An 11,908-nucleotide genomic window follows, 5' to 3' on the forward strand; every position below is an offset into this window, starting at 1 on the left:
TCACAATTTGTTTAGTGTCCCAACTTTTTTGGAATCCGGTTTGTAGACAACTGAAAATAGAGCTGTATTTTTTATTTTCCTTCTTTTTCTTCAGATTCAAGCTGAGTATAATTAGAATTAAAATAAAAGTTAGACTAGAGTTTGTATTCCCATAAACTGGTATTATTTTTTATCATTATGCTAATACAGTATTTCAACTTTTTTCCGGGAGTAGCTGGAGTAAACTTAAGCATCCATTATTGAAAATGTCTCAGATCTCAAACAAAGTCAAATAGTATTCAAATCAGTTCGGAAGCTAAAATGAAATAAGACAAATTTTGATGAGAAAAAACTATGGGACAGGAAAAAAGATTATTCACGAGAGATTACATTGCCTAAAAAAATAAACATGCATTTGCTTCCACACATGATCGCAATGTAGAAATAAAACTCTCACAATTGATGACTAAAGTAAAAGCACAAAAAGAAAGTAGTTACTGACTACTACTCAAAGTAACAAGTAAAGGCTGTGACTAATTTGAAGTACTTTACACGCGGATTGGGTTCGAGTTATAAACCTTATTCGCCGTCTGATTATATTCACTATTGTTCATATTAATCTGCAAAATACCAGTGTTTCCAGGGAATAGAAGCACATTTATTTCCGGTTACTGTAGTAAAGCAGAAGAGTGAAAGCAGCATAAAATGAACCGATTACACTGTGCCAGGTACTTTCTGCCGCTCTGCCATCAGGATGGTGATTTAGGATAATATAAAGAAGCATAACTCACTGTAAACCCTACAGGGTCTCTGTAAAAAGCTAGTGTGTATTTTAAGATAAGATAAGATAAGATAACCTTTATTAGTCCCACACGTGGGAAATTTGTTTTGTCACAGCAGCAACATTAATGTTATAATGTGGTGCTGAGGAATAATAAAAACGAGCCTCAGGATCTGATCTGCGCTGAACTGACGCAGGTGTTAAAAAAGTCACGTCTGCTGGATTGAGCTCTGACTCTACCCAGGAGGAGGACACCGAACCTCTTCCTCTTATAGGTGAGAGCGTGACCGGTGACGACATTGTGAGGTAAGCGGGTGGCAGGTACGCATTCAGGCGCGTGCGTGGTTGTGGTTGCTTGCATGTGGGGGTTTCCACTGCAGGAGGAGGCTGTGAGAGAGCAGAACTGCTCGAGAACTACTACTGTGTGTGTGGATACGTTGAGTTCTACTCGCGAAATGAGCCTGCAATCTAGTTATTAGCCGGATAGTCATGCCACCCTGCAGTCGGTCACCTGTCAGAGACCAGTCCTGAGGCGAGTAACAACTGTAGGTTAGCCAACTGAACCACACCAGTTAGCAGTTAGTAACTTAGCAATCAGCGCGTACTGTTGAGCTAAGTTAGGCTTACTAGCATGTTAGCCTTGAAGCTAATGATAGCGCAGTTTGGTACTAATAACTGTAGTTAACCCATGTTTACAGATCAGCAGTAACCGATGTGCAACTAGCGCATAGCTAGCGACTAGCTAGCTAATTAGAGAGTGAAGCTAACGTCTAGGGTAGTTAAACTGTACCTGCGTGCTGTCACAGTAAGTGAGCAAACTGTCTGTTTTGTTTATGTATTCAGACTTGGTAATGGTTCACCCTTTGTTATTTGAAAATCAAATAAGTTGCACTGTTTGACCGAGTGCTGTCACGAGCCCCTGTTTGTATACGGAAATCAAGTGACTTTTAAGTACTTGTCATATTTAGCTGCCTTTAAGTCAGAAGTCGCGCTTTAATTGCTTGCTGACATCCTATCCCAAGTACCATAGTTTTGAATTAATTTCAATCATAGTTCCTCAGCCACAACTAATTATGGTTATGATGTTTGCTTTTAAATGCTTGCAGTATTACTTTAGATTTCAGATGTGTGGGGATATATTTATTTTTAGCCATTTACTGAGTTTTCAAGTTCACTTTTTTGCAAGAGTTTAAAAACGTGATATGGAAATGAAACGAAAGCTGTCAAATCCAGTGAAAATGCCAACTACTTTCTGTTTTCAGTTTGTACAGTGTTTTGAGTTTCGAGATGTCATGTCAGAGAAACAGATTCTCGTTTATAAAATATTTGTTTACTGAGCAAAAACATAACTGGTCGCTTTAGCCCTTAAATCAAGCAGGAGCAAAGCGCAGGGCCTTCCAGTTATGCAGTTTTGAAATGTTAAAAGAACTGTTGTTGGCAAATATATCTGGATTGTAGTGCCGAGGATAGGCTTGGTGGAAGCACTGCTGTCTCTTTTTCTTTTTTTTCTTTTTTTTTTAAAGTAAACATTTTTCTAAGTGAAGCATTTAGAGCACTGTCATCTCATTGGAGGGCCACTTTAGTGCTCAAGTAGTATGAACAAGAAAACACCGACACCCATTTCCAAAAAAGTAGTGTTTAATGCAGACATAAGTGTACACATTAGTGTTTGACTGCTAGTGAAAATTGTTTTCTTTGCAAATAACTCTCTCACTGAACTAACACAGCCAATCCAACATGTTTGTACATGTTTATACAACTCAGTCCTCCCTAACAAAAAAACGTAACTTCAAGGGCACATTATATTTCTTCACATCAATATACAGGCCCCCGGGCCATGAGTTCGAGACCCCTGATTTACAGCTTGCACCCATATCCTACTTAAAACCTAAAATGTTATAGTTTCTGATTTAAGGCTTATTAACCTTGTGTCTCCTTCAGACTTGGATATGTCGCAGCAGATGAAGTGGAATTCAGCAAATGACAGTGTGGAGGAATTAATGGATGAGTCTTCTCTCTTATCCGAGTCTTCCGACCCTCCTCAGTTAAAGTCTTCAGCGAGCGGCATCTCAGAAAATGAATTTTCTTGTCACTGTTGCTATGACATCTTGGTCAACCCTACTACCCTGACCTGCGGTCATAACTTCTGTCGGCACTGTCTCGCTCTATGGTGGGAGTCCTCGCAGAAGAATGAGTGCCCAGAGTGCCGGGAGAAGTGGGAAGGCTTTCCTAAAATCAACATACTGCTGAGGTATGCTTCTCATAGCTGTGCCATATCAGTGGGTTAATGTTTGATATTCTGGCTGCTTGATTCACATCTCACAGAGACTTACTGGCAACTTCTACTAAGCTTGCTTAGTTAGCTTTATTAAGAAATGGAAAGTTTGGATGACCAGTAATGATGTGTGCAGTTACACCAGAAGCAGACATTCATTATTGTTTCACCATAACCTCTTATTGAAGAGCAAAGCACTATATAAGATTGGGAAGAAACTAGCTGATATGTCATTTAGTAAATCCTAAAAATAAATTGAGTACATTAAGCCCAAAGTTTGATGCTTATTCTTAGTGGTAGAAGATCCCCATTTCAGTTCTGGAACAAGACTCTAATCTCTTTAGGATTATGTTTCATGGAGGAAAAAAAAGCTTGGTGATGTTTTCACCACAACAAACTCCACATTAGAGGTGAACACTTTTACAATAATATCTGTAATTTGTTTCACTTTCACTCTCCCTCATACACGCAGCCCGCAGTCACATGACCTGTCTTTCGTTCTACCGAAAGACACGAGAGCAAATGTTAGACACAAATATTTTGACATGAGAGGAACCAGGAATCTGTGGTAATGACGTGCGGTTTATAAGAAATGCATGACAGCTGATTGACATACTGATGTTTCAACCTAAGATGTGGAAATGTTCTCGCTCAGATGCAGCTGAAAACAGCTGCCAAGATTGAAGATGTCATTCAGACACTCATCTCTCCATTGAATTAAAAAAAAAAGAAGTATTTATCAGATTGCCCACAAATTTTCCTTGACATTGCTGTGTCAAGATGGTTTATCTTCATGTGCTCCGTGGAGATAAGTTAGTCCTACTTAGTTTGATATAGATATCAAACTGATATAATCATATATAATCATCTTCTTTTTAGGGATGCAACTGACAAACTTTTTGGTGAGGTCATACAGCGGAGGAAAGCGGAAATCCAGGCAAACCCCAAAATCTCCCGGAGCTTGTTGGCTTTCCAGAGGTACTTTGATTCTCAAATATGTTTCAAGAGTTATTTTGGTGTAAAGTCCATGAAGACCGTCAATTTAAAAACAAGTCTAGCCATTTAGCAACTAACGTTTCACACCATGGGCAGTCTAACATTGCATGCATGTTGAAAAGCTGGGATTTCCAAAGACTGGGTTCAGTGTCACCTTCCTGTAATCAGAGGAAAGCTGCAAACAAACGTGAAGCATTTGATTCACTAATCCTTTTTGCTGACATCACAGCCTGCTTCAAAGACAGCACCTACAAGCTGGTGCACTCCAGAGGCTCAAAGCTAAAGCAGCCCTGAGAGTAAATGTAAATGCAACTCCAAGAAGTACCAATTCTGAATAATTTGTTCATTTACAAAGCTGACATGGCCTGATGGTGCCAAAAAATCCAAATAAACACTGCCAAGAAAATCCTACAGGGAAGATGATACATCTGGAGGTGTGGACAGTGACCTGGTCTTAATCATGCTCACTGGGAAATCTGACTGGTTTAAATTCAGCTTTCCAGAAGCCCAAAGAGCTAACCCTGAGATGCACACTAGGCACAACTGGCTGTGGAGCAGACTCACTAGCTCAGTCATGAGTTGTCTGCTGGGTCTTTACCAGATACAGTGATTTCATTCCTCCATCCTTCAGTATGATGCTGACTGACCCAAAGGAAGCTCGTACAACAGGAGGTTTAGCCATGGATGAGCCATCAGTCTGCTCCTCCCGCCTTCGTTTCTTAACTAGGTTGCAGATGCTGCAGTTTCATGCGTTATGCTTTGCAAAGAGATCTATTCACCCTGGAATGAATGAGACTCATGACTGGAATGTTTTGGGATTGAATTTTCAGTGCTGTAGATTTTCCACAGAGAACAAATTTGCCCTAATGGTTATCACACTGCACACAGTGACGCCATACTTATCCACATAATCAGGCTGTGGGTCAGATTGTGTAATGTCACAGAAGGAGTGAGTGCTGCTTCAGCACACAAACCAATCGTAGAAGATGGCTGTGAGCTGAGAAAAATGCTTACGTGGAAAAAGAGCTTCCATTAGTCTGTCCTCCTTGTGGTTACCCTGTACTTGAAACACACCATTGTTTGGCACTGACTTTAAGTAGCTTTAAACTCAATGCTGACCCTTTGCCATACTGATCTCATCTTTGCCAACTTGCCTGACGTCTCCTTCATTTTTCACTTGTATTTATTTGCACGTACTTATTTATTTATTTTGGGTTTTTAATGAAACTGGGCCAGCTTTACAAAGCCCATCCTTCATGTTTGTCTTCCTCATCTTAGATATGGTGACAATTTGGGTAGATCCAAGACAACCCAGCACAAAGGAGCAGGCTTTTTCTTCTCTGGAGTCCTAACTGCACTCACATGTGTGGCTGTAAGTACACACAAGCAGGTTAGAAATGCCTCCTTGCTCTTAAACATTACCTTCTGGATTTGCTTGCAACGGCAATGATGAGTTGCCCTTTTTATTAGGATTTGTGCTGATTTCATAAACGGTATGTGAAGGTAGACATGGCTCCTCGTTTTGAAAGTGCCTTGTGTCTTACTTATACTTTCGTTGAACACGTGTCTCCTAGTACCCTAACTGACTAGCAGAGGGGATGTCCTCCTCAGTCTTAGTTGCTAGTGCCAAGTTACTTTGAATATAACCTGATTTTCCATCTCTAAATTGTGGACCTCTTTAGAATCAAAACATTCCTACATTCATAACCCAACATGTTGCAACACCTGTGATTTTTAGTTTGTTGTCTTTTAACCAAAGCATCAAAATTATGTAATATTGGGGCACTTGGGAACAACGTCCCCCTGTGTCTTGCCACGTGGCTGAAAATGTATGTCTGTGAGTGTGTACGGTGCAGGGAATAAGTAAACAGATTACAACATAGTTCTGTTTTTGACCTCAGTTCATGGTGATGATTATTGGGTCGTCTTAGGTGAACTAAGTGTTTTCATTTCTGCAAAGCCTCAGTTTATTTTGGATGCTTTGGGCAATCTGTTGTGGAAATATAGACTGGGCCAACTGAGCTGCAGGTTCAAGTTAAACAAATGTAGCGACATCTAGTGATGTTGGATTATTATTGCAAGGTGAGGTAATGGTTAAACTGTTCAGACCAGTGTTTCTGTGTATGTTTGTAGGTGATGGTGTTGGTGTATCACTGGAGCAGTGGTCCAGTGGATCAGCATGACCTGCTGATCACTAAGCCCGTGTCTCACTGGACACCTGAAGAGGTTGTATCCTGGCTCGAAAACCTGGGTCCCTGGGCCCAGCTGTACAAAGAACCCTTCCAGCAGGAGAACGTCAATGGAAGGTGAATTATTATTTATTTAATTTTTTAAAGAAATGTATTCATTAATGTTTTTAAAATCAATATGATAATTTCTCTGGTTCAGGCTCCTGTTGATGCTGGGGGAAGAAGAGTTGTTGAAATCGCCTTACAGCATTGAAAATCCGGCTCACAGACGAGTTATTCTGGCTGAACTGGAAAGAGTTAAAGCTCTTGGGGTCAAACCTCCCCAGAACCTCTGGGAATACAAGGTGACCACACTTCTGCGTCAGAATGGCGTAATGTAGTTTGCTTCACATGCTGATGCTCAGTATTATTAACATCTTTACAAGTTGCACATTGTGTTTTGCTGGTAAAGCAGCACATCTGCGTTTCCACAGTTAAATAACGGTCTCTTTACTGTTTCTGTCACACTCTGTCAGGCGGCTAATGCGGGGAAGTCTCTGTTCTTGCTGTACGCACTGAAGCGCTCCCCTCGTCTCACAATCTTTTACTTGTATTTGTTCGACTACTCTGAGACCTTCCTGCCCTTCCTGCACACTTGTTGTCCAGCCGTCACAGACAGCGACCAACCAATGGAGAGCAGTTTTGTCAGCTCACAGGTACAAACCAGACAAACTTCCCACTGAAATGACACATAAATAATAAATTGTAATACACTGTAAGGAGCTGAAAATGAAAACACTGGGGACCTTTTATTTGTAAATGACATGCTGTGATTGCTTCTGGTAATTAGATGAAGACAGCATGAAGATGTTTAGACTTCTTTAAACTTTGCTCCATGTGCAATACATATGACTATTCAGGTTACATGTTTTGTTTTGTTCCTGCCCCTCCCCCCCTTTTTCTCTTCTGTTTTTTAAAACTTATTAATTTAGGTGGATCCCAGCTGGCAACAATGGGCAGAGTTTCTTGTGAAATACTGCCTGCTTCCATACCAGCTGATCGCAGAGTTTGCTTGGGACTGGTTGGCCGTTCACTACTGGACATCCCGTTTCATCATTGTTAATGCCATGCTGCTGTCTGTCCTTGAAGGTTGCGCCCTATGGAGGCTGTGGATGAGAGCCAGGGTCAGGTAAATGCAGTGTGAGGGTTGGGTGATTTTTCTTTTTGCTCTTGTTGTTTTTATTATGCAAACACTGGAATAGATTTTAAACTGTCTCAATCCAGATGAGAGTTCTGCACAGTTTGATAAATACTCTCTAATAAAAATCTAGTTATTAATACAGTTACGGTCATTGGGTACGTATGTTATGGCAAAAAGTAAGATCAGATTGTACTTTTGTTATACTAACTTTGAGAAGGAAGTGATAGTTGAAATAAAAGATGTGTATACTGTGGTCGCGTGGCATACTTTGGTCATCACAAGGCATAAGTGAATATTCCTGCCAGTCAGGAATATAAACACTGAAACTCAGCAGCTCCAAAAGTAAATTTTTAATCATAAAATGCTGGTTAAGTGTAAATATTATCTATCTGAAAGACATGCAGTACGTCCTGCTGAAGGAAAACAGGACCTGCTTAAACATGCCTTGCAGTTCTGTGCAAACCATTGTATTAATGTCATGTTTTCTGCATTGTATGCATAGACTGTATAAAAGGTGGATGTAGTGATGGTGACATCACCTATTGGTTAATGAAAACTAATGGAGCACAGACATGCAACTGCAAGTCTTTGTGTATCCAGCGACGCCCCCTGCTGGCTGTTAGAAAGATTTATGGCACTTCTGCCTTGGCTTTACATTTCAGACCTAGAGACTATGACCATGTTTTATACTGTCTGTTGTGTATTACCTGGAACTGGATTTAGCATCTCCTGTACAAGATTTGGGTTGATAGGTGTTGATTAGTGGTTGTAGTGGTTTTATGACACTTGTTTCCTCCCTCTCTTTGTAGGACTCTTCCACAAATGATGTGGAGCCACTTGTGGAAAATGCTAACTCAGGGATTTGCATTTGCCCTCCTTTGGCCTTTTGTCCCGCAGTTTGTGTGCAACTGCCTCTTCTACTGGGCACTCTACTTCAGTCCCATCATTAATATCGACCTGGTGGTGCAGCAGTTAATGCACCCTGAAACAGTAGCATTGTGACAGACGGCACTGGATGAGGAGGTGCCCAATTGATGTGGGACAATTTGCAGCAAATGAGTTGACGAGAAGTGTTTATTTTTAGCAGTAAATACATTGAAGACTGGCTTTATCTACTGTTGGGGAATTTGTCTTAGTTCTTGATTTGTCTCTCTCTGCCGGATGGTTGCCGTGTTGAACAATAGAGGCACCGGACTACTGAAGGAGAAACAAAACCAATGAGGTGAGAAACAAGTAACAGTGTCTGACTTGGGTTGATCACTGCAGTGATCTTTTTGCATCCACAGTGCATTCACAAACCACGATGCCTAAACGGTCTAGGGTGGTAGGCTGAATGATAAGACGTGTTTAAACAGTCACTGGAGTAAAGATTGGAATCACGACGCAGTGCTGAAAGCTTTGTAGCCCTGGCATAGCTGTAGTCCAATAGAACATGCGTTTTTATGCTTATACAGAGTCAGTGAAGTTGGAACAAGACATGTAAGGATACATGTTTTTACATCTGTTATCAAATATCATTCTGGCATGTAATCTACTTTTAGAAAAAATAACCTCAGGCTGCTTCAGGATTATCCATCCAGAATCTTAAGCAGTATTTATAACTCTGCATAAATTCTGATGCATTTCTTACATTTTCACTGTGATTGTGATCTCGGTGATCTACAGAGCTGTGTGAGAAGTCATTCTGTGATGTTTGGTAACATGACTGAGAAGTGTCAAGTGAGGTTTGTAGTTCAGCAGTCTGCTTGGCCTCTCAGGCTTTAGCGCCCTTCCAAGTGCAAACAGAGACAGTCTGGCGGAACAAATGTTCTATGAAGTTTGTTCCAGCGGTTCCAGCATTTGCCTTCACAAGATTTGTGATGCTTAGATTTGAAATTTTTAATATTGTGGGGTTTTTTTTTTAATTTGTTTAGGTAATGCATAAAACTTCTACTTTTTTTTTAAATATTATATATATATATTTTGTTTTTATTTGCTCACACTGCTGAGAAATATTGTTGCACTTTTTAAAAATTGTTCAAGTAAATTACAGTATACGTTTCCATTTCATGGGTGGACCAAGCTAATCAGAAATTAGGTTGGGGTTTTTTTTTTTGTTTTTTGTTTTTAACATGTTCATTTGCACTGAAAAATCTTACACTGTGATGATCATTATTATTATTATTTGTGCTCTTTTGTTCTTGAATGACACTTTACAAAATAAAGATTTATATTAAATCTGAAGGAGTATTCAAAGCCACATATAAATGACTTTCTAAATTCTGATTCATTCTGATAAAGGAGCCTCAACCAACTGCTGAGTGCATAAAACAACATTTTTAAAGGGTCTGGATTTAAAATCCTTTGCTACCTTAGGAAATATTTTAATAATGTGAGATACAGGTTTATGATTTTCATGAGACATAAGTTAATCAAATATCTAAAAGTCTTTGAAATATTTCTCATCACATGAACAGAATATATCAAAGTGAAGAAATTAACTTTTCAAAAATAAATATATATATTTGATGTTTTCGAGTTCAGTGCTTTTTTTCATTTTTCTTTGTTTTAGTCATCAAAGTTCTGATACAGACACAGACTGTATCAACAATCAGCTATCAAAAGTCAGTGAGTAAAAGCTAATAACTAATGCCATAAATTGCCATTAACATTAGGGGTATAACTGAATTTACAGTACTGTGCAAAAGTTTTGATCCACTCATGTCTTTATTTTGCTTTCAAGGCACCTTCTTTTAATTTTTAAAGGAACCTTAAGCAGTCATTCACCAGGCTTTCTGAAGATCTTTCTAAAACCTATTTGCAGTCCAGTCAATGTACCTGATCATTTTCAGAGGAGAATAGATTTTTTTTGTTAAACCACTTATGGAACCATTCAAGGATTTAAAATGCATGATGAATCAGTGTTTCGTCTATGAATAAGAGACAACTTAAATTGTGTATGTATGTTTTGGCACTTTGTTACTTCCTGCCTAAAAAAATGTGTACTTTATTTTCCTTTCTTTGCTTGAATCTGTGAAAATGCTTTAAAAAAACCCAAAAACCCCAAAAACAAACACTTTGAGAGATATGGAGGAGAGTTGTACATGTGCACCAACTAACTGAATCAAAGAGCTACTAGTTAAATACCTGGCATGTCTTAGCATGGTGTGTCCTTAATAAATTGGAGGAAACTGGACAAGTGGAAGACAAAAACAGGAAGTGGCACGCCTAATAAAATAAAGCAAGTGTGCACAGCCATCAGTAACACATGGTGGGGCCTGTGTCGTGGTTTGGAGCTGCATTTCAGTCCTTGGTGCTCGGGTTCTTGCCAAAATTGAGTGAATTATGAACTCAGAAAACTACCGTTTTGATCCACCATGCAATTCCATCTGGAACAGATCTTAGCAATGCCTTAATTTTTCATGGTGACAATGATCCCACACACAGCTCCAGTGCCGTAAAAGCATACATGGATGGAAAAACACACAATGGAACGCTATCAGTCCTCTATTCGTCTTCCCAGAGCCCAGACCTCAACATTATTGAAGCAGTGTGGGATCATCTTTAGCCAGAACAGAACAAGAGACATTACATTTAAAAAAATCAAGAAGTTCACAGTATTTTTTTTCCCAAATGCATTAGAACTGTACAAACTCTGTTTTTGTTTTATATACTGGATTTCCATGTGTGTTTGCTCATGTTTCAATAAATCACTGTCCCCATTTCCCATTTTCATAGCAAAATATAAAGAAAAGAGTAGTAGCTTGAGATATTTGCACAGTACTCTAGATCCGGATATTCTACAGACATGATATCCCAGATATAAAATGTCAAGCTCACAGCCTGAGAACTGTGATGCTCATGTCCTACATGTATTGTTTTAGTTGTATTATGAGCATTTGACATTTAAGACAGCCAATGTCTTAAAATTATATCACAATAATTAAGAGTAAGTAGTGATAAGGTAATAAGAGGGTCTAACAATTTACAACATCACTATATTTGGATGAATAACACAAGATTAATAAGAAAGTAGTTCTAACTCTAAGACAACCCATTTTATCAGGTGGTGTTTTACCTATAGAGACCCTTTAAAAAAAAAAAAAATCTTACACACCCAGTGTTCAGTTATTTTAGGATAAACTGAATCAGTTTGATGCAGTGATTTTTATACGAAGCAAAGTAACACGAGAAAGAAGTTTTCTCCAATCTCACAATCAGTCACAAGTCCCGGGCACTTTAAATAATTCTACTCTAGATGTAAATAAGCGGCATTTAAATAAAGTTTTATCGATTCATTTTTAAAACAACCGCCCCCTAGTGTTTTACGACTGTCGTAGCAGCAGCGGCTGTCGCCATAACAACGTAGGGACGGTCTGAAAAGAGCGCGTTTTGCGCCATACGGAAAAAGGAATAAAATCGCTTACTGAGGACCAGTTTAAATATTGTAATTATTACGACTAGTGTCGTTCATCTTTAACATCCGGTAAGCTAACTGTCAGTGACATTTTTTAAACTCAGACAGCCAT

The 11,908-nt window shown here is 39.2% G+C and overlaps 1 protein-coding gene across 4 annotated transcripts; it reads left to right on the forward strand.

Moving 5' to 3' along the window:
* The first annotated feature begins 1,000 nt into the window (after window positions 1–1,000).
* Window positions 1,001–9,868, forward strand: LOC134628984 (bifunctional apoptosis regulator-like). Of its 4 annotated transcripts, none has more exons than XM_063475856.1 (9): window positions 1,001–1,066; window positions 2,702–3,011; window positions 3,915–4,013; window positions 5,310–5,403; window positions 6,165–6,337; window positions 6,420–6,564; window positions 6,736–6,915; window positions 7,192–7,388; window positions 8,210–9,868. In XM_063475856.1, the coding sequence occupies exons 2-9, from the start codon at window positions 2,710–2,712 to the stop codon at window positions 8,400–8,402; spliced, it is 1,383 nt and encodes a 460-aa protein (XP_063331926.1). In that variant the 5' UTR covers window positions 1,001–1,066; window positions 2,702–2,709; the 3' UTR covers window positions 8,403–9,868. The 4 variants fall into 4 exon arrangements, with proteins under 4 accessions (XP_063331926.1, XP_063331924.1, XP_063331923.1 ...); XM_063475854.1 differs by lacking the exon at window positions 1,001–1,066 and adding an exon at window positions 1,111–1,305; XM_063475853.1 differs by lacking the exon at window positions 1,001–1,066 and adding an exon at window positions 1,111–1,292.
* The last annotated feature ends 2,040 nt before the right edge of the window (window positions 9,869–11,908 follow it).

The sequence above is a fragment of the Pelmatolapia mariae genome, linkage group LG6, assembly GCF_036321145.2.
Source record: "Pelmatolapia mariae isolate MD_Pm_ZW linkage group LG6, Pm_UMD_F_2, whole genome shotgun sequence".
NCBI lineage: Eukaryota > Metazoa > Chordata > Actinopteri > Cichliformes > Cichlidae > Pelmatolapia > Pelmatolapia mariae.